The sequence below is a fragment of the Nesoenas mayeri genome, assembly GCF_963082525.1.
Source record: "Nesoenas mayeri genome assembly, chromosome: 1".
Taxonomy (NCBI): Eukaryota; Metazoa; Chordata; class Aves; order Columbiformes; family Columbidae; genus Nesoenas; species Nesoenas mayeri.
The window spans coordinates 190,088,146-190,113,487 of record NC_137541.1 but is presented as its reverse complement, the minus strand read 5'-3'; the positions used below and the strand labels follow the sequence as shown (position 1 = coordinate 190,113,487).

At 38.9% G+C, this 25,342-nt stretch overlaps 1 protein-coding gene across 1 annotated transcript in view; it reads left to right on the top strand.

Moving 5' to 3' along the window:
* Positions 1–25,342, top strand: part of B3GLCT (beta 3-glucosyltransferase) — a 61,677-nt gene that overhangs the window by 26,672 nt on the left and 9,663 nt on the right. The window contains exons 5-10 of the mRNA XM_080363267.1: positions 4,625–4,701; positions 8,153–8,264; positions 13,583–13,719; positions 15,049–15,112; positions 19,776–19,907; positions 20,856–20,925. Coding sequence (XP_080219393.1) covers positions 4,625–4,701; positions 8,153–8,264; positions 13,583–13,719; positions 15,049–15,112; positions 19,776–19,907; positions 20,856–20,925 — 592 coding nt within the window. The remainder of the gene's footprint in view (positions 1–4,624; positions 4,702–8,152; positions 8,265–13,582; positions 13,720–15,048; positions 15,113–19,775; positions 19,908–20,855; positions 20,926–25,342) is intronic.

Genomic DNA, 25,342 nt, shown 5'->3' with positions numbered 1-25,342 from the left:
TTCTTTTTGATGATGAAATGGTTTATTGCATAAGGATTAATATCCCAGCTAACTGCCTAAAAACTCCCATCTGATACAAATACTTACTGCAGCTGTTTTCCCAGGCAATGAGCTGTTGGATCGAGCATGTGAGCACTCAGGGGTCAGTGCTTTGCTTGTGCATTCAATAGTTTTTCTGGCAGCTGTGTTCTGAGGATTTCACTATAATGTACAGTAGTAAAAAAGGAATACAATTACTTCCTTTTCAATAAAACCCTTTTTTTTTTTGCCTCTTATCTGAACTTATAGTCAGGAACATTTCAAATCACTTCCTGAAGTTGCAGTTATTACCTCCATGTGACTGGGCGAATGCTTCCATATTTTCTTTAATGTAAGATTGTTTGATGACAGACTTAAGCACAGCATCTTGCTCTGGATTTATGAAAGCGGGATACTGCTGTGGCCTCTCCCTGAACCCTTTGAAATTGCACGTAATATATTAAGAAAACTCAGCTCATTTTTAAAATTATAAGCAGGCATCTGAGAGTAGAACAGAAGCAGAGACTCTCCCTAACAGAAATTAGTAGATTATTACTTCAGGCTTCCTGAGGAGCAAGAGACTCCAAAAAGTCTGTTTATTGGATATTATGCTTCATTTGCAATGCATTTTTTGTTGTTGTTTTTTAAACAGCTTAAAGGAGAAATAGAGCAAAGGTTTTAAAGGTCATAACCATCTTGGAGAAGCTCCCAAATAACAGACTTATTAAACAGAAGCGAAGTACTTTTGTTACAATTGTATTGCAAAATAGTGTTTTAAGTCATTCATGGGTTTCATTTGAAGGGGTATATTGGAATAATGTTTTGCCCTGGATTCTTGGACTTATGCTCTGATAAACATTGATACTTCTGTCTATAAGCCATTAAAATATTTTAATATTTAAAATTATTTGAACATGTATTGTAGTTTTCGTTGTTTTAGAGAATTGTTAGAATATGGAGGAAAGGTAGCGTACAGTGTAGTATTTGGCGGTGGCAGTTCCTAGCACATGGTTTGACCCACTGTGTTTAGAGGTGGGAGATTTGCTCTTTCTGTCATGTATAAATCCTTCAAGGTGTCTACAGAAGTGGCGCGTTTTGGAAAATAAAGCTGTAGGGAGACTTCATTGTGTATCCCACAACCCTCCTTTGTCAAAGCCGTCAGAACAGATGACTGGCAGAGCTTGGCTTAGTTAACCTCCCAACGAGAGGGCTGAAAGGAGGATACATATGCTAGCTCTGAATGTGTTTTGGGGATTAATTTCTGAAAATAAGAGAGTGGGGAAAATGTTGTAAAGTGCTTGTAGAGCATGTAGAGCAACAGCTAGGAAAGCATTTCTGATTCTGGAACTGTGCAATTCAACAACAGTATCTATTATTATTATTAACTGCTTGTATCTCTGTCCAGTTCCTATTGTACCTGAAATATGTGGTCATATACGAATACTGGTATATAACTGCAGGGTTTGTATGCTTGTAAAAACAAATATTCTTGTAAAGACAGAGGTTTTGTCCTTTTATCTTCCTGTCTGCAATCCTGTAAGCAAACATTTTTACTGCTATGCTTTACCATGAAGTGGTTACGTTTTAGTGAAATACCAGATGTTGAGCATACTGTTACTAAGATTTGCCACTTCCACAAAAAACCTCTGGACTTCTTTGGTTTTGCAATAAATTGAAAATAATAAGAAACATATTTGATAGATTGGCTTGAACTAGAACTATAAATCAGAACCTCTGATATTTTAGACGCAGGTGAATATCCTGTTCCAAATCAGTTTTGGCGTTGTTTCTTTTCAATTTGGAACGTTCATAATAGCACAAATATTTTTAAAAACGGTAGATCATAATTTTTTTATAGAGTTGATGCACTCCTGAGAGACATATTCTTTAGAGTGGTAGAGATGTTTTCTTTAGTGGATGAAGTTTGGATGTTTTATGTATGACTAGGTGCTATGCTTAACTGCCCTTAAAAAGGATTTAAAGTAAACTTGACAGAGTCAGCAAGCAGTGTGAACTTTTGTCTTATAGCCTTTCTTAAAGGAGAAATTATTTTTGTGTTTAAATGAGAATCTTGTGTTAATGGAATTGGCTCATATTCATGAGCAGCATTCATTAAACAAAAATGTTCGGCATATGCATGGTGTAAGTGGAAAGGACTTAGATCCTGGAGAGGTCAAGATGGTTTGTCTTAGGAGCTGCTGAAGCCAGCACCCTGACCAAGGGGAGGCTACTGCAGCTCCATGTCCCCAGGTACAGCCAGGGGTGAGGCTGAGCATGTGTTCCCAGCAGGCACGTACGCAGCACAAAACATATACACACAATACGTGAACATATGTATGTGATCTTCCATGTAGATCAACATGGGCAAAAACCACAGCACTCGCACCAATACAAACTGTATCAGCCACGTTTCGCTGCTCTGACTGATCAGGATGAAAGTCTGGTTGTGGAATATGTGTTCATAAATATACGTACCTATAATATGGATGTTCCAGTAGCTGGTCTGTGCCACTCAGTCTATGCAGTCACTGGTCCTTGTGGTCTCTGCAGTTGCCAGCACGTTGAGCTGGCTGTGCAGCTCGTGGCTCCCTGCAGTTGCTGGTGCTCAGCCCTGCTCCTGCACACACGTGCACACTATGAAACCTGCCAGTATCTTTAGACACTCAGTGCATCCAGTGGCTGACCCCTAGGCCCCCTCATCTCCCTGTTGCCTCAGGCATAGACACACACATGCAAATGGGTCTTTCTTGTACTGGTGCAGATTTATACCCTACCAGGAGCTGATCCTTGCACCTCAGAGGTTGTCCTGTAGCTGGGACCTCCTGGTTCCTCTGGTAGCCAACTGTCAGGCCTCTGGGTCTCTCCAGTGTCTGCCCAGACTTGGGGCTGCTCTGATACCTGGCTCACAAGCCTCTTCTGCTCTTAGTCCAGCTTGATGCTCATGAGCAATTACACACGTTGACACCCCCACACACAATGTGCATCCACCCCACTCTCCACAGTTTCTGTCAGTACAGACGTGCACACTGTGACTCGTGGTCCCTCTCAAACCTCCAAATACACACAGACACGCATCTTCCTGCCCAGGAGTTAGAAATGGAATTAAGGGGGAGGCAGGACAGACTGCAGTGGTCAGTGCAGGGCATGGCCAGACAAACATCTTGGCCAGCAATCTGTTTCAAGTGACCAGCCCCCTTTTTCTTCTGTATTTATCGATACAGAAGATACCAAATTATCACTCCTCTTCAAACCACTCAGATCCCTCTTTTCCTGGCCTTTAATCTTCCTCTAAGCATCTCATAATGCAGTTTTGTGCTGTCTCAAAATTCTCTTCCCCTGGATCTCATAATGAATCCCATGCCCCTGTAGACAGTAACCCCTGTCAGGTGAGCAGGGACCCTCTCCTTTCCCTTTAGCTGGGGGTGCCACAGCTGGACAGGCTGATGTGGAGGTACCAAGCTGGCGGAGCTGGGTCAGGGTGTTCTGTGTTTTCCAATGGCATTATTGGGGTTCCTCCTGTTACTGTTCCTCTGTGCTGCTTTGTGGTTATGGAGACGAGCCTTTAACCACCTAACCGCAACAGTTTGTGGGATCATTTACCTGCTGGTAAAGTAATTTGTGTTGAAGTGCATTAACACCACCAGTGCTTTATTAGGTTAATTGTAGTGGGCTGAACTTGGATGATGGGGAAGTTTATATAAACTGTTTGGAAGGGTAGGTTTTTCTGGCAGGAAGATTTCTACAATTACCTAACCTAGAGGATTTAAACATTTGTCAGGTGGTTGAGATCCTAATGATGCTGCAATAGAGAACTGTACTTGTGAAAAGAATAGGTATTTAATCAATGGAATAAGATACTGGCTATATACTATGGGATATATATCTCTCTTCCACGTTCTACATGTATGAACTAGTGAGTAAATGATGCAGTTTGATTTATCAGAGGGCCATATTTAAAGGGTGTTTGCTTGGGAACTTGCCCAGAATGAAAGCTTGTCCGCTAAACCCCTGGATCAAGTAAGAAAAGGGCAAAGAAATTTCTAGAAAGATTTTGCTTTGTAGGAAGCTTCTTTGATTTTTCAGTAAGAAAAAATGTTAACTCCTCATTTTGATTTGTGCATAAACCTAGGGGTTTTTGTCATAATGTTGGTGTGATGGTTCAAAGCTTAAATCAGCAAAGGGTGTTGGAACTCTCATGTAAGTGCTGTGTGATGTGATTGTCAATGGAAGCCTTTGTAGAATACCCTATGCTATTTGTAAGTCTTTCTTTACAGTATGGGATTTGATGATACAGTAAAGCAATTAATGATATATTACTTAATTGATTACTTGGAACCTATACAAAACATTTCACTTGAAGTGTATTAGTTTTATATCTATTGGAGAATGAAGAAATCATTAGTTAGAACAAGCACTTTCCCTATACTGCAGATCACCTTGTTTTGTACCATCGTAAGTCATCTGTTCTGTAGGGCTGTTTGCCAGTAGAAAACAATGAAGAGCTAAGTAGTCATTCCAGAGTAATTTTTTTTAAGATTAGTTGGCGTTTAGGAAGGAAAGTGCATATAATTCAAATTTAATGGAAATATTTTTATTTTTCTTAAAGGAATTACCTACGGTTCTGCTTACTCATCAAATGGATGGGCATAAAGGTGCATGGACAATATTACCATTAATGAGAGAGTAAGTGTAATGAACACTGGTTATTTTCAGATTTTTTGCAGCAAAGCATATAGATACTAATTACTCGAGCCTCTTTTTCAGAAGCAGAAGTTGTTGAATGAGTTGCAACCTGATCTCTTCACTTTCTTACTATTCTTTTTTTAGTTTTCCAAAGCAATTTTCTGTGAAATTTCATTAAATCAGAGAAAGCTATTTTAAATAAAAAAGCAAGAATAGTATGATGTAACTGAGCAACTACCTTCAAAACGTGGGTTCTAAAATTATTAAGGAAGTAAACAAGTCAAAAGAAATACCATTTTAAAATGTGTATTTTTGTATTTGGTCCCCACTTCTCACAGTGTAAGTTGTGAGGTATTTCAGAACTTTTGACCTTTCAGATTACTTGGCTGAATTAAGTGGATAAATTGTTTGGGTTTTTTTTAAATAGATCATAATACTTGTTTGAGGTTTCTATCTTTTACTTCTTGTACTGTTTCTAGAAGGTGTATGCCTCTGTAGTGAAAAAAATATACGTTTCAATATCTTTTTAGAAGCTCTGATGGCCAGTTTTCGTCTTGGTATGGTCAGAGAAGACAGGTAATCTCAAATATCTTTGCCTCTTGGCTTACGCAGGCAGCTCCAAGGAAGACAGGCTGCATATACATGGCAGTATGTCGCAAACTGTTAGGAAGCAGCGATTCCTCTTTCAGAAAGTCCCAAAACTCCGTAGTACTGAAGACTATCCTTTGCCTAAAATTTGCATTTGAAACTCATGCCAGAGGCTCTGCAGCCTCTTGAGGTTTAATTTAGTTAATGTAATTTATTAGAGCTCCTTAAAAGGATATTTTTTGTTTTGGCTTGAGGTTTTTGCATCAGACTGGTTACAGGACAGGATGCTTTTCTTTCTTCTGCTTTCCATTGCTTTCTCCATGAGTAGAAACATGAAAAGAGCGCTTGTATAGTAGCTATCTTTGACACACATGTAAACTGAAAAGAAGTAAAAGGAAAATTAAAGTAAATTGAAAATCTGGAAGATGATGTTGCAACTATCAATCATCTTTGTTTTTCCTTCTTAGCTCCTGTCCCAATGACCTAGTGAATGACCTCTTCTGAATTGTTTATATCTCGGTGACAGGGTTTACAGATACAGCTCTTACGAGACAGCAAAACCCAGAAGCAAAAATAGAAATGCTAGTTTCTGATAAATGCTAGTTTCTTCTGATAAAGCAGAAGAAAATTCTTCAGAAATCAGGAGAGGAATCTTTAAGTAGAGGATTTCCATCTCAAAGAGAATTCTGAAATAGGAAGGTCATTGTGTCTACTATTTCCCTTACCACTTCTGTCAGAATGAAGACATGGAGTAGTTTAGAAGTATGTAGGTGTTGAAAGGCTTGTGCTTTTTAGTTTTTTCAATGGACAGAAGAGGAGGAAGGGAGGTTAAGGGAACAGCCCATTCTGCAGCAGCTGATGATGCTAAGAATTGTGATACAAGATGCATTCTTGTCTGAAAACTGCTTTCAGAAGAATGGCTTCCCTCACTCCTGTGGTTGTCAGCATTTTTCAGTAGGCCTCTAAACAGTTATGACAATTCTTAATTTTCAGTTCTTGGGCACAGTTTAACTTGGACAAAATACTTCAGTTCAGAAGATGTGAGAAGATGTGATCGTGAGACATCAATGGAGGTCATACAACACAGTACCCCTACTGTGTCCAGAAGGCCCACTGCATTTCTTCTCAGAAACCACATTCATTAAGCAGAGAAGAAATCCCTTTTTTAAATTATTATCCTGAAACTGGATTTTACCTGGATATCTCCAGTGGCTCCTTATAAACTGAGCTCCAAATTTCTATGCTGTGAGATCTACATAAGACTCTCTTCAAGCCTCAAAACTTAGCCTTGGAAATAATTTTTTTTGTCCATCAATAGCTAGATGAACAGATCATTCTTTTTGTGGACTTGTAGGTGCTATATTCACAAGACACGGTAATTCTTTTAGTGTAGATCATTCTAGTGTTTTTCTCCTTGCCCTTCACCCACCTGTTTTCATGTAAATCCACATATTTCTCCTGAAGTTCTAGCTCGGCACTAAAGTGTGAGAGAAAAGCCTTCAGTCTTCACAGGGTGTTGAATATAATAAATATTAAAAAATATAAGGGTATCTGATACCCTTTATTTGTTTGGCAAGTTTTAGAAGAAACAGCTGAGACGTGTCTTTCCCAGCTGTTTGTATCCCATTCACTTGCCTGAATGGCAGAGAGTTGCCCAGATTTCAGCATTGTGTAGGCAACATATATGCTTTTATGAAGGAAAAGAATGGATTGTCTGGCAACTATAGTTTAGCAGAGAGAGTATCATAAGTAGAGGGCCGTGAATAATCAAATACCATTGCAAGACATGGAGGAAAGGAAGCTTTATAGGAAGAGAGCTTGTCCCAGATGGAAAAAAAGACTGAACTAGTTTAGCACCTGTCAGCCATCTGATACTTCTAGCCTGTAATCTGAAGACCTGCAGATACAGATATCACATTTTCCAGCATAAGTATTTCTCAGATATTGGGTTTGTGTTTTTGCAGGGGTTTTTTTGTTTGTTTTTTAGTTTGGAGGTTTTTTGGTAAATATTGTTCCCTAAAACATAAATGATCCTATTATCCTTTTTCACTTATTTTTGCTGACTTAACATTTCTGCTTTTCATTTTCATTGCTGATTTTATCAATAGGCAATGCAATGTGATGTTTATAGGTGCTAATTTCCTTCTCCCTCTCCTCAGATGATTTCTGTAATTAAATCAACATAAAAGCTATTCAAAGGAAACTGGACAAGTAAAGATTAGCTTTTTTTTTCCATTAGGCTGTCATGAATTCATAAGGGTTTGTTTTGTTAAGTAGTGGAAGAATTAATCTGGGAGGAATAGAGAAATAAGGAATAAGAATTTTCTGAAGGAGTCAGGAAACCTGCATTGAGATGAGCGTTAGCTTTGAGGAAGGTATGGGAGTCCTTTCAGCCTCTATGGTTTCACTGTACTGAAAAAGCTAATTAAGGTTTTAGGTTGCAGACAATGATTATGATTAGTGTTGAACAGCTGTGAGAACATCTGTGTCATTCAGCATTTGCATGACTGTTACAAATGTGTCAGGTGCCAAACAATGGGGCTCCTTGGAAGAAAGTTAAGGTACCTTAAACTACTGTCTGTAAACTTCTGAATTCATATGTGGTTATACCTGTAGTACCTATACATTTCCTGAGTGGACATTCTTTATTTATCTCCATTCTGTTCTTTATGGAATAACTTATGAATACTATATTAATACACTGTAGTCCTTTGATGTATAATTATAAGTTAGTAGCAAAAGCTTCTGTTTCTGTGTAACTGAGTAACTCATTGCAAAGTACTTATATTTGGGGGATATGGTTTGAATAACTCATTATGTTCATAGGCCAGTTTATTAATAAAAGGTTAATTTCTTTTGTTAGCTTTTCTGTTACCTATGGTAGGAACTCCTCATGGATTTTCTTCTGTGAAGAAGATACAAGAGTACAAGTAGTAAAGCTGCTAGAAGCACTTGGAAGATTTGATGCATCTAAGGTAAAATAAAAATTTAGATGTTTAACTTTCTTTTGAATGTGCTTGAATAGGTTTTTAGGTGAAATATGGAATCATTTAAAGCCCCAAATTATAAATACAGAACTTTAAAATTCCACTGTTTCTGTGGTCCAGAATTTAATTTTGTAACCCTGGCTGGATGGCTCATAGATCCAAACATTGGAAAAGATGTATCCAGACAGCTTAAAACAGGGATAGATTTCTGTTGCTGAGGCTGAAAGTGAGCAAGATATTTAACATGAAGCAGTATGAGTGCCTGTCGGGCTGTTGAGGAACTGTTAAAATTCAGCGGAGAAAAAATTCCTTGTGTGGATGGCCTAAAGTGATGTAGCATCAATAAGAAGATGAATATAGTCTGGTGTGTGGTCCAGTCTCCCTATTTTCCTGTCTGTAATCAGTTCTGATTTTCATCAGACAAAATGACTGATGTTTGTTTGACTGTCTCTGAACTAATACAGTAGTGTATTTTATTTGCATTCTGTTTCTGAACTGTCTTGGTGATAAGACAGTTTTCTTTACGTGCTGGAAAAGAAACAACACTGCAAGACTTGCAAAGCAAAAGGAAAATGCAGTCACCAAGGAACAAAGGAAATTTAGCAATGCAACTGACCTGGAAGCTGTTTGTGTTTAGAATTCTCACTGTTCAGAAAAAAAAATCAGGTCCTTTTCCTGGAATAAAAGAAGCCAAAATCTCCTGTTCAAATACATTTTGCCTCTTTATTGTTACCTTGATGGGGTATTGAACTCTGCTTCAGTTTTCACTTTAGTATATTTACTTCTTTTGCAGGTACATGGCCCTGTTGTTTCACGCCATTGTTTTCTAAAATGGTGATAATAATAATTCAGAGATCTTATATTTTTAAACACTCTGTCTTCAAAATGGCTCAATGAATATATTTAGCCCTTTGGAATATCCATTTATTTCTGTTCCAGAAACACCTTCTCCTAATTGATCTTCTCAGCATAAAACCAAGAATTTTTGTTCTAGAGGCTGCCCTTATGCCAATTTTAATCTCTCCTTTGCATTACATATGAATTGTATTACAATAACAAATTTAAGTTCCAACCTGCATTAAAAGGAAAATTAGTTAGTTTAGCAGTCCATAACTGATTCCTTATATACAGTAGTAGTCCATCAGTCCCAAAATTTAAGATGAGTTAGACCAGAACGAGCTCATTCATTATTCATTTTAACGTATCAGCAGTCTGCGTAACAAAAAACTGGTATACATAAATCACAATAAAAGGTCTACACAGGGCATATTAATAGTTGATTAATCTGCAGCTTTTCAATCTGGATATGTAGAGATTAGTAACAGAACTGTTGAGTCTGATATGAGTGTAATATTGAGTGAAAACAGATGTGTGAAAGCATCATAAGAGACTGTGGAGAAATGTTAAGAGAACGACCTGCACTGGTAACCAAAGACATTACTGACTGCAGGAAAACTAAAAAACAGTGAGGAATTTATATAAAGAGGATTTATATAAAGACCTCAAGGCCAGCACTCAGATGGTGAATTAAGTCTGAACATCAGGATACACTTTGGTACTGTGAGGGTGACCAAGCACTGGCACAGGTTGTCCAAAGAGGTTTTGGACTCTCCATCCTTGGAGGTAACTCACAAACTGTGTGAGCATGGTCCTGGGCAGCCTGCTTCATAGGTGGCCCTGCTTGAGCAGGGGAAGTTAGACCAGATGATCCCCAGAGGTCCCTTCCAACCTCAACCCCTCTGTGCTTTAACAGCAGATTGATTCAACCTGTGCTTTCATAATGGAAGATAGCAGCAGTGTGGGCCGCTCCTCTTCCTGTCATCCCAAAAGGATGATTAACTACAGTCCCCAAGATATACAGAACGAGTAAACCAAGCTGATAGGCAGCAATGACTTGGTAGCTGTTGATACCGAAAAGATACAAAAGATGTGTCTAAAGAACAGCTTGTCTTTGAGAATCACAAGAAATCATAAGATGTTATAATAAGACAGTGAGGATGTGACAGATGAATCTCCTGTCCTCTGTATCAGACACAGGTCTTGAACAGATGCATTCAGCATACTCGTGGTATTTGTGAGTGGATACACGGGTGAGTGGGTAGAATCAACTTGATGAGCAAGTTGGGTAAGGTCACCTCTGCCCTCCCTAAGTCTGGTATTGATTTTTGTTGTATTACATTCCTTTAGCTATCAGTTTGAAGTGTTCTAAATACTGTGGTCTACTAGAGGTAGGTGATTTTTGCCATTTTTGAAGCACAATATTTTAACTGATCCTGTGGATGGTAGTTATCCATAATGCAATAAGTCACATTCTTGTTTTTCAAATCCACATCTTTGCCTACATGAAATTTGATTACCATCATTCCTTAAGTTTCTTCACAAGCTCCTTTGCATATAACTAATTTAATCTTGTAAAGCCAGCCTGCACAGATTGTCTTGTCTTACATATCAGTGCAGTGAATAAACAATGTTATGACCAAATAAGCTTGGAGAGTATTGGCTGTAACCTGGAATGCCTTCACTGTGATTTGTGGCTTAATATTGCCAGAAATAATATTATCTGAAAGCCTGAGGAGGTATATGTATAGGTTTAATTTTCTATGTTTCATAGAGAAAGGAAGTTAAGGGTGGGTGGGTTTTTTTTTAATCCATAGATTGCTTTGCTGTAAAAATTAACCTGCAAAATTAGGACGTGTAAAGATCATTTTTTGCTCTGTAACATAACAACACTGAGGTCCAGAAGAAAATTGTCTGCAGATGGTACTGTCATATTGAAATGTTACTATTTATTAACTATTTATGTAACAAAATAGTGTGCTTGGGTTTCTGAACATTTTGATGCCTTGGAGGCCCTAAAAGAGTTAAAAAATGTTGTGCACAAATGAGTCTAAAGAATTATTTTATATTCTTTCAAGGCAGTCATCTTTCTGCATGAATATTATTATGCTTGCTCACTTTATTTGCTTTTTAATCCTTCCAGTGAACACTGCTGAATCCTTCCAGTAAAGGAAGGTGAAAACGGGGTCTGTTGTGGTTGAAAGTGTAAGCGAGAGCTTCCATAGTGTAGTGCTTATCATGTTTGCCTAACAGGCAAAAGGTACCAGGTAGAAATGCAGTTTTATTGAACCACTGGAACAGGCTCCCCAGGGAGGTGTCACGGCCCCAAGCCCAACAGTGTTCAGGAAGAGACTGGACAGTACCCTCAGACACATGGTGTGAACTGTGGGGTTGTCATGTGCAGGGACAGGAGCTGGACTGGATGATCCTTGTGGGTCCTTCCAACTCAGGACATTCTGTGGTTCTGTGAAAATATATATCAAAGGCTGAGTAAGTAGGTATCAGGTAGCAGCTCCTATGAAGGAGGTTAAAATGGTAGGAAAAAATCTCCACCCTTACCTTCTCCATATACTGGGTAGTGTCAGCTTGACTTCAGCTGTTTCTTCAGCAGATCCCTGAACAGCCACCTCTCAGCATCAGGAGGCACATGGGGATTGTGGGAGCAAATGAGTTTTCAGCATTTGTGCTACCTGAAGAAATCACTAGTCAAATACGAGATATATTCAGTTTAGTTTTATGGAGAGTAGCTGATCAAAGCGAAGGGGAGAAATGTGCACAGTTAGTGAAGAATGCACTCAGCGCCTCACACACACGTACATACATGAACACTTGCGTCAGTCCCTCAGGCAGTCAGGGTTCCTGGCAGGGGTGGCATCCCGTATCTTTGACTCATGGTTGCTGATACAGGTCCTGGCTATCCCTGCAGAGATGGGGTTCTTGTAGCAGGCAGCACCTCATAGCTGTGACTCACTGTGTGTGGCAAGACAAGCATCCCCAGTAGCTCTGGGGTTGCCGGGCTGAATGTCCTCTGGGGCAGCCACACTTGTGCACTCCTGCTGGGCTCAGCCCCCCGGTTTGGGCTGGAGACGTCTCCTGGTACATACAGACCTCTCTGCTGCTGTGTGCTGGATGCACACTGGTCCAACCTCACTCATTCCTCCTCATCGACTGTGGCGAGCTGAATGATTTAGCTCAGTCTATATAGCAATATCTGTTTGGAGTTAGAAAGATGGCAACTGAGAATCAAGATAGTCTTGAGTTTGGACCTTTTGCTTGAATATTTTCTATTTTGTCCTGAATTTTGTGTAACTTAATTATTTACCTTGTGTGAGCTGTGCTAATGCCTTGAAGGAATTTTTCATTGTTGCTGATTGCTGCCCCTGTAAAAGAGGGGAAAAATAAAATATGGCAGGGAGTATGGAGAAAGAGAATCTTTTGTGAAAAAACAGTTGCCCTAACCTTGAATCTGTTTTAGTGATGAATTTGTAAATTGTCAGGAAAAAGAAAAGCCTGAGTTACTGTCATGATGCAAAGAACTTCTCACTTTAAAGATTCAATATAACCATTAAGGTGATTCAAAGTTCTGATTAATGATTTGTACTGTAGGCCTGAAAAATCAGTTTATATATTTTTAAAAAACTATATGTATGCACATTCTTTTTTCCCTTCATTACAGTCCTTATTCTGCAAAAAACTGAGGGTAGACTTATTTTATATCTATTCTAAACAGAAAGATTAAAACAACTGACAGTAAGTTAAAGAAGTATTTAAGTCAGTAAATTATTTTCATATATAGCAGAGTCAGCAGTAAGTTCTTAAACGCTGTTATTAAAACCTCTAATGATAATGCTGCAACTTAATTTTTTGCTTTACAAATGCATACTTGGGACTTTCTTCATTTATTTGTTTTGGAGATCAAGGTATTTAAAATCTATTTCCATTTTATGTTCCTTAGTGTAAAAGAGGCTAGACAGATGGGAATTCTAAGTGGATATGTATGTAGTTCCTCAGTGCAATGCTTTTGAGTGTCTTGTCTGGTCAGTCACCAGCTTGGGCAGTCAAACACTGGAGCAGGTTGCCCAGAGAGGTTGTGAAGCATATTCAGAACATGACAGAGTCCTGGGCAACCTGCTCTGGGCTTGGGCTAGACAAACTCATTTTCACCGAGGGCCACATCAGACAATCTCAAGAGGCCCCTTCCAACCTGAACCCTTCTATGATTTTGGGATTGAGTGCTCTTTGGAATCCAGGGCATATGCTGGAGTTTGAAAATACGATGTGTATTTGAAATCAGAGAACTGCCTTTAGTTTCGTTTCTTACCAAGTTCAATTTTTGTCCGGATCATTGTGAACAATACACTTCCCTTGTTTTTGTTTTCAGGTTTGCTTTATTCAGCATGAATGCAGTCATCATCTTCACTAAAAGGATGCTGTAGATGAACAAAACTGTTTCCTATATTCCTTTACAGGAGTGGTTTTTAGGAAAAGCATTATATGATGAAGAATCTACAATAATTCACCATTATGCCTTTGCTGAAAATCCTACAGTCTTTAAATTTCCAGATTTTGCTGCTGGTTGGGCACTTAGCATTCCACTTGTTAACAAGTAAGAACTGAATTTTTAATCACTTCTTGTTTATTGGTAGTAATTGAGAATGCTTAATTTATACAGTTTTTCTAGATACTAATCAATATTATTTTAATGAGTTATGATTTCATATGGATTAATACTTTCCATTAAATATTAAGGTGTTCCTGCAGCACAGCTGAAGGTCTTATTGCAGATCATGTAGATAAGATACGCAAAGTTGAATTTTAATTTTGAGCTGTGTTTGAATTGAAGCCGCTGGTTGCAGCCTAACTGTGACAGACAGCTGGGAATGAACTCAGTGGTTCTCTGCTGGGTTTTACTTAGAGCCCACACTGAGCTCTTGATGCTGCCACCTGTGGTACCAGCATCCATCCCAATACCTGGATGTCTGCTTTAGTTTGAGGATCTGAGGTGCGTAGCAAGACATTCAACCAGGCACAGTGATGTACAGCAAGCTCTGGCTGTGCCTGCAGAGCCTTGTGCTACCACTATAAACGTAGCCAGAAAATACTTCTTTGATAAAATTACCTTTCTTCTTTATTCTATGCATTCCAAGCATAGTTAAACACTTAAGAATTCATTAGTAGACAAGGGTACAGAAGTAGATTTGCTGTGCATGTGATTTATTTTGCTTCACTCTTCCTATCTAAAAGTTAACGTCACGTCAGCTAGTTAATGGTTGACCCGTACTAGTTGTTCAACTAGTTCAATGCAATCTCTTGTCATGTTAAAAATGTAATCTCCCTCAGCAGTTCTATTCCTGGATCTTAGAGTGACTGCATTGCCCTTCAGAAGTGTTTCTCACACTATAGAAACAACCTAGATGTTTATTTCAGATTAGATGCTCAGCTTTTAAATGATATCTGAAAAGTTCATAGATTTCAGAAGTTGAATGTATCTTGCTGTAGCAAGGATTGATGTTCTCATAAATTGAAGGTGCCTAAATACTCTGCTTTAGAATGCACAACAAGCGAATATTGTCTGAAGTTTGAGATGCTGATCAATATTGAGCTTCAAACACACTGTTGCTTTTATTCTGTTGAAAATGTTACACCGGACTCTTCATGTACCCCGGATGCTAATTTCTTCCTGGTCAGGAAGAATCTATCAAAATATGTGTGCTGAAAACTAATATTAACATTATCGTACTATGCTCAGATATTTTAAAAAAATAGATATGAAAAAGAACTATAAGTTGGTTCTTGAGGCAATAAATACAATACTGTGATTTTTTTTTTCCCTTGCAAGATGGTCAATAATACCAGCCACACTGCTGCATACACTAGTGATTGATTTTTTTTAGTATGATTTTTTTAGTAATTTTCTTCATCTTTAATTGAATAGGCTTGCGAAGAAGTTGAAAAGTGAACCGCTCAAGTCAGACTTTACAATAGATTTAAAGCATGAGGTAAGCAGTGTTGTGATGAAAGAAGAAATAGTCTCAAATCTATATGTTTGAATGGTGATAAATGATAATGAAAATATTTTTTCTTAGATGTTGCTAAAACGTTTGACTGCAATAGCATGTTTAATTTCTTTCCCTTCCTTTAGAATATTGCAATACCTTAAAACTATATTTCAAGCATAGGAGAATTCATGAATAAAATTGCATTCATATATGAAGACATAGGTGATTGTTTACAGTACAGTATCTGCTAAGGCTTGCCTTATAAAATAAGAGAGAGACATCAAAGTCATGAAGCATAAGCTGATGTGAACAGTGTCTCAGATATGAGCCGGCCTCGCTCACTTTCTAAATCAGACTCTAGGAGCTAAATATGATGTAGTTTAGATTAAATACTCTGAGGAACCGAACTGTTGTGTGAACAATCAACTCTGCAACTTGCAGCATGGAAGTCTGGGATTTTTCATTTTTTGCCTTTGTTTTGCAGCAGTTTTAACAGGTACCCACTAGGTCTTTCAGAGGATAAGTGAGTTGACCGAAAGGAACATGGGAAGAAAGGAGAGGAGGGATCTGAAAGAGTATCAGTGCTGCTTTTTCTGAAGCTTTTTTGTTCTTTCTGTCTTCAAAATGCACAGCCAGGGTTTTGTACTGTCACCAAGGTGAACTTCTGAACCAGGGTGGAAGGGGAGGATGAATCTGGAGTAACTTGCTGATTTTGGCTTGACAGTTCGAATGATGTTGAATTCATTTATTTGTTTTTGTTAATCCTGAAAGTCAGCTGTTTAAAAACAAACAAACAAAACACAAGCAAATGAAAAAAACCCAGAACAAAACAAAAAAAACCCAACCACTTAAAAATGCTACTGCTTTTCCAGATCTTTATTCTATGATGGTTATAAACCTTCTCATTTCCAACATAAATCTACAGGGTATTTATAGAGTATAAATGGGTAGCATATTTAAATGAATTTGGTTTTGTGCCAACAACACTATTCTTTCACATAGTTTCCCCTCCTTGACTGATATATTTCTCAAAAGCAATTGGACCCCTCTCAGCTTTTGTTTTGCTATGTGAAACGAGCCAACAAGCTGTTTCTTTCCTCTTGTTAATTTTTCTAAATGCAAGACCTTGGGCTTCATGCTGTTAATCTTCTCTTTGTAAGTTACCTCAAAGTCATTCATGTATTTCCAATATTCCAGTCTACCTCAGCACCGACAAAGCTTCTAAACGTAGTACCATTTAAAAAAAATCATTAGCAGACATTTCTTTTATGTGCCACAGATTGCTTAATGAAAGACAATTGATCACTCAACTGCAAAATGACTCCCATCCACTTCTTACTCTGTTAGTAGTTCTTTGTGTATGTTTCATTTCAAATTTATTGCCACTGATAACCTATTTCAGCCCTGTAGTTATTCTTTCTGCACAGTCTCATGTCTCCCTAGAGACAGTTCTTGTCTCCCTCATTTATTTTATAAATCACCATCTTCTGCTTCTCAAATCATTGTACCTCGATGTCCTTGTTTGAATCAAGATTGACAACAAATCAAAGCATATAATCTGTGATCTTTAACGATTGTGTAATGTTTAAATTTATGAAGGATGATAAACGTTTGAAGAAATGTTCAATTTGACAGAGTCCTAATGACATGTGCATCTAGTTTTTTGTATTTTATTATGCTCTGTATCGGGTTTTTTTCACCTCACTACTTTCCAGGTCCCTATTTCTTATATCCTTACCATGTCTATCACCTTCCATCTGGAAGGCCTATCTTGCAAATACGGTCAGACTTTTTGTAACTGCACTGATGCTTATTGAAAACTGGAAGTGCATATCTGACATTAGATTTGAACTTAAACTAAGACTATTTTTTGTCTTTTTATTGTAAATACATTTCTGTTGTTTTAGGAACAATCTGTCATCATGTTCTGTAACTCAAAAAGGCACTCTAACCTCACCTCTGAAATAGGATAGCTTCACACCATTCTAAGGCTTTCTATTGAAGCTTCATTACTCAGTGGGAGATATTAGCATAGTTTCATAAATAATTCATATTAAGTTACAATTGTTAAGGATTTTTTACGCTACAGGAGCATTGGCTCCTTATTGGTTCATATGATAGGCGTTAATTCTGAATAGCTGACTTCTGAACTAATACAATCTTAAGATGTACTGGAAGCTCTTTAGAAATCGCATCCCTTGCTGTTATGTCATCTTCCAGCTACAAGGCAGGGTGAAGAACAATTTATGTCCCATAATGTGAATGTGATGACAAGGCACAAAGATAACCTTGTGGATGTATGTATGCTTATTGGCTGTTCCTTAACGCCAGCATGTCTGTGTTATGTGTCACTGCCACACTCCTCTACTCGAGGCACTATCAATATATTTCATAGAAACGCTGTCATTAGAGGGAAAAGGGTTAATTCAGTGCTGGTTTCTAACACTTGAGTGGACTGGAGTGGTTCTGCTGGGATGGAGCTACTCATGCATTTTCTTCCCTGTAGTGTGACCTTTGCCTTTAGTACCTTGTTGAACTCATCTGTGATACTAAGATCTGTGTTTCCAGAAGCATTGCAAAAGCAGCAAATAAACAGAGCACTTAACAATGGTGAGGCTAAGAGAAATTAGAACTTGCAAACTACAAAACTCATTGTATGGAAAGAACCTGCAGCTGAGTTACAGCGGTTTAACAAGCCACTACCAGCTGAGCACTAGTAGGTGACTATGTGCCCAGAGCTCCCAGTCATCTGCATCTGCTCAATTACAAGGAAAAATACAGTAATTTAAACTCTTTTCAGTGCAATCAAACTAAGTGTTTTTATTTTGCAGTCGAAGTGGTCTAAGAGTGCATGTGTTGTTATGACAGCGCAGTTACAATCAGCAATTTGCCAAAATGTCATCAGTTGATTGTGTTCTGGTATGTGACTGTACCGTATCAAAAATCTTTCAGATCTGGAAACTTAAGTTTCAGAAATATGATTGTGTTCTCAATCCTGCTCCCAGTTATACCATGGCCTGTAACAAACTGGGACTTATATTTTATTCCCTCTGAGTTCCAGAAATGGCTGTGTGCAGGTAGTCGGGATTTCCTGAGGATGTTGAGACCTAAATGAGATGGGCAGGAATTTAATCATCTATAACTTAGAAGTCTGTAACTGATTTGGTGATTTGGGCTTGTCCAGACCATAGTTACTGCTCTTGGTTTGTGCCCAGTTCTTCCTGAACGCTGGGGAGGAGGAAATATTTTGTCCTCTTAATAACAGCTCAATGATTGCATTATTTTCTAAAAGAGGAGCTGAGTTCTGGTTGTGGCAGGGTTTAAAGCTAACACTTCCTAAGCAGGCATAAAACAGTGAAAAGGAGACTCCTTTTCTTTGCCTTTGCTGGGTGCTGGGTCTGGTCCCATATTGCAGTGAAGCATTTAGCTTGTTTTCCATGCAAGACTCAGTGGGAATTTGTGTGAATAACAAGGTACACAGGACCTAGAAGCTAGGCCTGGTTTTCCTCCCTTGGAGCAGTCCCGTTCCCCCTATGCAGTGCAGCCCGTCTCCCCTTCCCTACCCTGTCTTATTGGTTCCATGAATCTTACTTTTTGCACAGCAACTCAGTTTCATGAGGTAGCACAGAGAGTCCATGTGCCAGAGTATCTGTGGTTTGTTGGCGTGGACATGCTTTTGAAAACCAGAAGTTGTAACTTCTGAGTTGGGCAGAAGACAACCTAGAACCCAGATCTCCTACATCTTGAGCATAAGCTCAAACAGCTCGTGTCCAGAGATGCTTTCACATGTTCGGACGGTCCTCAGGGGACACAAAGCATTCAGAATCGGGAGCGTATGGCAGTGCAGCTGGGAAGCTCTGGATCCACATTCTTACTGAGATATTATTTTGTGCCTTTTAGATTTTTAAGAACTTTATTTTGTCCTTACAAGTTTCTGAACAGTTTTATAGGAAATGAAGTGAATCTTTTAAGTGGTCTGGGATAGGCACCTAGTGTAGAACTGTCCTGCCTGAACACTTGGCCTGGCAAAGTTATAGGCAGTGTAGAAGTATTGCAGTAGGAATGTTGGACAAATGTAAGTGTTCTTGATGTGTCATGAAGTACAGATTGAAATATTATTATTTTTATTATTAATTGAATGTAAATACAAAAAGGTTTTTTCTCTTCTTCAGACATCACTGATTTGCTTCTTCCTTTTTCTCTATAAATTTTGGCTGGCTTCTTGTTATAGCATTTACAATGGACAAGCGTCTACTATAAGATAGCACAGCATATCTATTCTATTGTCCTTCATTGTACTTTACAGACTCTCAGGGTTTCATTACTGATTTGGAGCATTTTGAATTGTTGTAAGAGAATGGGGTCTATTTTGAAAAGCTGAAAATTGCCACATAGAATGAAACAGGCTATTGCAAATTATCAAAATAATTTATAAAGAGCAATACAATAAGGATTTTTGTTTACTTTAAAAGAAGGTGGAAATATTTACTCTACCACTTCTTATAAAAGCTAAAGATGGGTTGTTTTGACATGATTAAATATATTAAACTAATTGTATAGGTATACAGCTTCAATTTTCCTGCTAAGGTTGTCCTGTAATATGATTTCTTTGTATGCCCTGAGCGTCTTTATCCAGTTTCACTACTGATTTCTATTTTGATAGATTGCCCTGTATATTTGGCAGAAAGGGGAAGGACCACATCTAACTCCAGTGCCTGAGTTCTGCACAGATGATGTGAACTCAGATAAGGTTGATCATTGTGCAACAACATTCAGTAACTTTCTGCCACTTTGTGTAAGTACCATATTTTAAATGCCACTTGCTTAGTAAATGTAAAACTCTTACTAAAATACATAATACTTAACTTCAAAAATCCCAAACCTTAAGAAAAAAAAAAATGTATAAGTTTAAAAAAAAGGTTGTTCTGGCATTTATCTGGTTTTGGATATACTTGCAGCCTTCTGTGGCACAGGATATTTCCTGGCAAACAAATATTTCATATGCTTTAATGAGTCTTTTTACTACCGTGTTTGAGCAGCTTGTGATCTATAAAGTATTTCTCCTTACATTTCTCTGAGATACTGTAGTATAGAGAATCTTTTTTCACAGATGGGAATTTAAAAGTGTTGAGGCTAAAAATAAAATGTAATACAGTATTTCATGCATTAAATTACAACCCATCTCTTCCATGTCTAGGAGAATACATTTATGATATTATGAGCTAACTGTTGCTAGAGGCCAGGAGAGCAAAATTCTAGGTGCCGAAAAGGAAAACAAATGAAAATGTTAAATGATTTTATTAAAATTGAGAAAATTCAAAGATTTATACTGTGCAGCATTTAAGTTTCTTTATCCAAGTATTATACAGTTCAACATGTTCTCATAGTGATTAATTTCAAAGAAATTTGAAAAAACAGTATTTTTCAGATGAATCATTCTTAGTTCCAGTTCTACTACTCATTCTCCTTGCCTAACGGTATGTGTTGTAGTTCACGTTAGAGTACTAGATCAATGGAAAAAGTATTTCACTAGTGTTATTTTAGGAATTTTAAACCTCCAGTGACCTTTTTTTCCAAGAGGCAAAAACGTACTTTCTACTGTATTACTCATACATTATTCTACTTGATATACTACACAAGAAAAGGCATTTTCTGTTTTGTTGTATGCATGGACATACATGTACTGTAACATGTTACACGCAAACCCTGCAATTTCATAATTTTTTTTGTTCTGTTCATATAGGGAGAGCCAGTGAAAAAGGAAGATGTCTTTGTTGCTGTAAAAACATGTCAGAAATTTCATGCAGACCGAAGTAAGTTGTTGGTTAATCAAGGTAGTATTATATTCTATGCAATATAGTTTATGAAATAAATATTTAAAAACTGAGCTGATATATGCTGTCTCTGTAGCTGTTTGGGACTAAGTGTTTGCAAAATCCACTGGGAAACATGAAAGCTGTGAAGTGTTGAAGATGAAAAGTTGTGGTTGCTTGATGTTTCATCATTAGTGGCTGGTTGGCAAAAATCTTTAAATTTAATACCTAAATTTAAATTATGCATGAAGTTAGCTTATATTATTGCAAATTGGAGTTGTTGCAATATTAAGTAACATAGCAGCTATAAATATCCTTCAGTGAGTTTCCCTGAGATAATCAGTTCAGTTCTATTCCTTGTACTAGCAGTGAGAATGGTGCAGCTGTCTGGTGGCTGATCTAGAAAGCTGATTAAGCTGAAGGCTCTCTCCCCACCTCCGTCCTTTTCTTCTGCCCTACACTCCAGTAGAATTTCGAACACCTTATGCTGCCATATTGCTTCTGGCTGTGGTCACCCTATGCAGTTGGATTTGCACAGGTGGCTGGAATGGGAAATTTTGTCTCTTATAGGAACCTGGTCATCTGTAGTACTTTATCCAGGCCATGGCCCACATCAAGAGTCCCCCAAGTGTCTGACACTATAGCGTGTTTCATCTGGAAACTGGAGTGTTAAACAAGTAATGACAGTCACCATGAAAATATGACCATGATACCCATGGTAAAATCAGCAACCAAAAAAAACTATCACAGCCCAACAAGTTATGTCCAGAGAGTACTAAGTTCCTTCACAGAGGCACAGAAAATAAAGGTGGAGACACTCAACTTCAGCTGGTACAGTGAGGCTCAGCTGAGGTAAACTTGGAAAGAAAAAGTTCCAAATCGGCTGATTCAACAGAAGACACTTTACCTACTTGGTGCCAGCTACTGGTCCATCCTAGTTCTAGACATTTTGTTTATAAGGAAATTAGGGAATGGATTTATTTCCAGGAGTTTGCTTGAATTTTGTATGCCCGTGAATACTCCACATACATAATATTGTCACCATTAGGCTTAATTTGTTCATAAACTTAATTTAAAGCCAATTTATTATTGGAAAAATAAATGAAGTAATGGCTAGTAGCTGTACCAAAGTTGTCACACTTGTCAGGGGACAGGATGAAGATAAAAACTCTGTTCTTAACTAAGTCCCCTTTGCTGATGCATCCAAAACTGTAGGTTCTGTCACTTCTGAATTTAGACTATTTGCCAGTTACTTTTTTTTTCTTCACAATAAGATTTATGGATTTTTTTTTTCCTTAATGCTACTGCACTCAATGAAGGCACATTTCTAGTATTTTAATGACCTAATCTTTAGGCTATCTCTGAAGTAGCTTTTGACAAAACAAAATTGACTGTCCTGTAATTGGAGTTCACTGAAGAGTTCTTTCTGGATCCATGTTAATTTTCTTACATCAAAATTAAAACAACAAAAAAACCTACCAAACCCTGAAAGTCAGAAAAGAACATAATGTATCAAAAAGATCGTGTAAACATCCTTCAAGAAACACGGGTTGAAGACTGAGGAAAATTCTTGAACTTTCCTCACAGCTTCCAGTGTTATGCAATAGAGGATAATCTTACTCAAGATTTTGAAAGATTAATGGATGCCAGCTTCAGAGAGCTCCTTTTACCTGGTAAGTCATTTTTTATTGTATGCCAAAGAACTATGTTACTTCAGCATTAAGGCTTGGAATTCAGTGTGCAAAAGCAGTTACATTTTACTTCAGAATATACTTCAGATACAATTCTCCTTATACACACTGTATATGGTTACATAAGAAAATTTAAAGACTGTGAACATGCGTCAAGGTTCTAGAAGTAGCACAAATAAAGTATAATTAAGAGCTTAGAGCTGACCCTTTGTAAGTATCTCTGTAGTGCAGTATTAAAACTTCCATGTGATCACAAGTATTAATACATATTGATAAATATATTCATGAACAGCTAGTCAGAAATTTCAAATATTTGTTCTTTGGAACATATGAGTCGTTAGAAATTACTAAGTATTGTGGGATTCAGTTCACAATAAATACCAGTCTGGATGGTGACACTTCAGTCAAAACAAGCAAGGACCAGAGAAAGACATTTTAGCTAATAGCCCCCTTTTTCAACCAATTAGCTGAGATGAGACTCAGGTCCTTGCTTCAGTGAACTTTTCTCCTTTATACAAAAAAGCGGAACTCCAGGACACGGTTGGCCCACTTGGCTGCCAGGGCACACTGTGGCAAACATCCTTTTTGTCTCCCAAAACTTGCTCCTCTGTGCTTCTTGGTCAGTGATGCATGGAAAGCACATTTGTGCAGGCAGAGCTGAAAACTGCCGCCAGCCAGGAGCCCTTCCAGGCACAGGCAGGTACCCCTGGGGAAATGGAGCCCAGGGAAGAGCAGAACTGGCTCCCGCTCCAAATTTGCAATGGGCAAGAGAGCCTAAGAGCATCATTGCACAAGTAGTGTCTTGGAGGTGCGAGAGCAGCAGACAAGAACCTCACCAAGATGGCCCAGAGGAGCTCTGACAAGGGCCTGTGCTCAGTGCTACAGAGGACAAGAAGCAAGCCCTAGGGGCCTCTCTTGGGGCCCACCCTGGGAGTCTAGAAAGCTTCTTCCCCTCAGATGTGGGGCATGAGGGCCACCTTCGTGGAACAGAAGCAGCAGGCCCCTAGCCAAAATGGCCCAAAGGAGCCCTGGCAAGACTGGATAATCTTAAGGGTCTCTTCCAGCCAAAATCATTCTATGATTCTATGACATGTGCTACTAGCCTGTTCATGGTCAGGTCATCCTCTTGGAGAGAAGTTCTAAGTTGTTTTGTGGGTTTGACCATCTTTTTCCTTGCACTTCAGTAGCCTTCATCCTTGATGTCTTTCTTGAAAGCAATGGCAGCTCTCTCAGCCTTTGTCTTGCCCCTGCTAGTCATCTTCTTCTCTAGGCCCTCCATGCCCCTAGTCAACTGCTTAGTCTTTGCCTTCATCACAGATGGGATTGTTCTTTCTTGAATCTGAGGAGTGAGACAGGTCTCTAGCAATACAGTTGAGTTCTCACCAGGTCTTTTGCACAATGCTTGCCTTTCCCTTCAGTCAGAGCTTCAGCTGGAATGGAGTGTGGGGGCCATAGAAACATACCATGGGATACAGCTTTTTTTCTGGTTCATGGATGCCGTGACATCCAGAATACGGTGTGAGTGAATGAACCTTTTGGAGAAGGCAGGAAGCCTACTTATTGTGAGCAATGTGTTTCTGCAATCTAAATTCAAAAGACCTGAGCATGAACTTCACTGTTTCATACATGACACTAAGCTGGGAGGAGTGGCTGACACGCCAGAAGGCTGTGCTGCCATCCAGCGAGACCTGGACAGGCTGGAGAGTTGGGCGGGGAATAACCTGATGAAATTTAACAAGGGAAAGTGTAGAGTCCTGCATCTGGGCAGGAACAACCCCAGGTTCCAGTATAGGTTGGGAAATTACATATTAGAGAGCAGTGTAGGGGAAAGGGACCTGGGGGTCCTGGTGGACAACAGGATGACCATGAGCCAGCACTGTGCCCTTGTGGCCAGGAAGGCCAATGGCAACCTGGGGTGTATTAGAAGGGGAGTGGTTAGTAGATCGAGAGAGGTTCTCCTTCCCCTCTACTCTGCCCTGGTGAGACCCCATCTGGAATATTGTGTCCAGTTCTGGGCCCCTCAGTTCCAGAAGGACAGGAAACTGCTGGAGAGAGTCCAACGTAGGGCAACCAAGATGATTAAGGGAGTGGAGCATCTCCCTTATGAGGAAAGGCTGAGGGAGGAAAGGCTGAGGGAGCTGGGTCTCTTTAGTTTGGAGAAGAGGAGACTGAGGGGTGACCTTATTAATGTTTATAAATATGTAAAGGGTGAGTGCCACGAGGATGGAGCCAGGCTCTTCTCGTTGGCAAACAATGATAGGACAAGGGGTAGTGGGATCAAGCTGGAACACAAGAGGTTCCACTTAAATTTGAGAAAAAAATTCTTCTCAGTGAGGGTAACAGAACACTGGAACAGGCTGCCCAGGGGGGTTGTGGAGTCTCCTTCTCTGGAGACATTCAAAACCTGCCTGGACATGTTCCTGTGTAACCTCATCTGGGTGTTCCTACTCCAGTGGGGGGATTGGACTGGATGATCTTTTGAGGTCCCTTCCAATCCCAAACATACTGTGATACATCAGATGGCATCAGGTGGAGCCTGAGAGATGCGTTCATGAGGCTTTCACCCATCAGTAGCCTGCTGGAGTCCAGCTCCACGCAGTCACAACCAGCAGATCCTGCTCTCCACCAGCTCATCTAAGTCCTGACCATTTATTTTTTTAAAATGGAAGAGATCATTGATTTTAATCTGATCGTTCTCTTCCGAACACCCTACAGATGTTTGACTT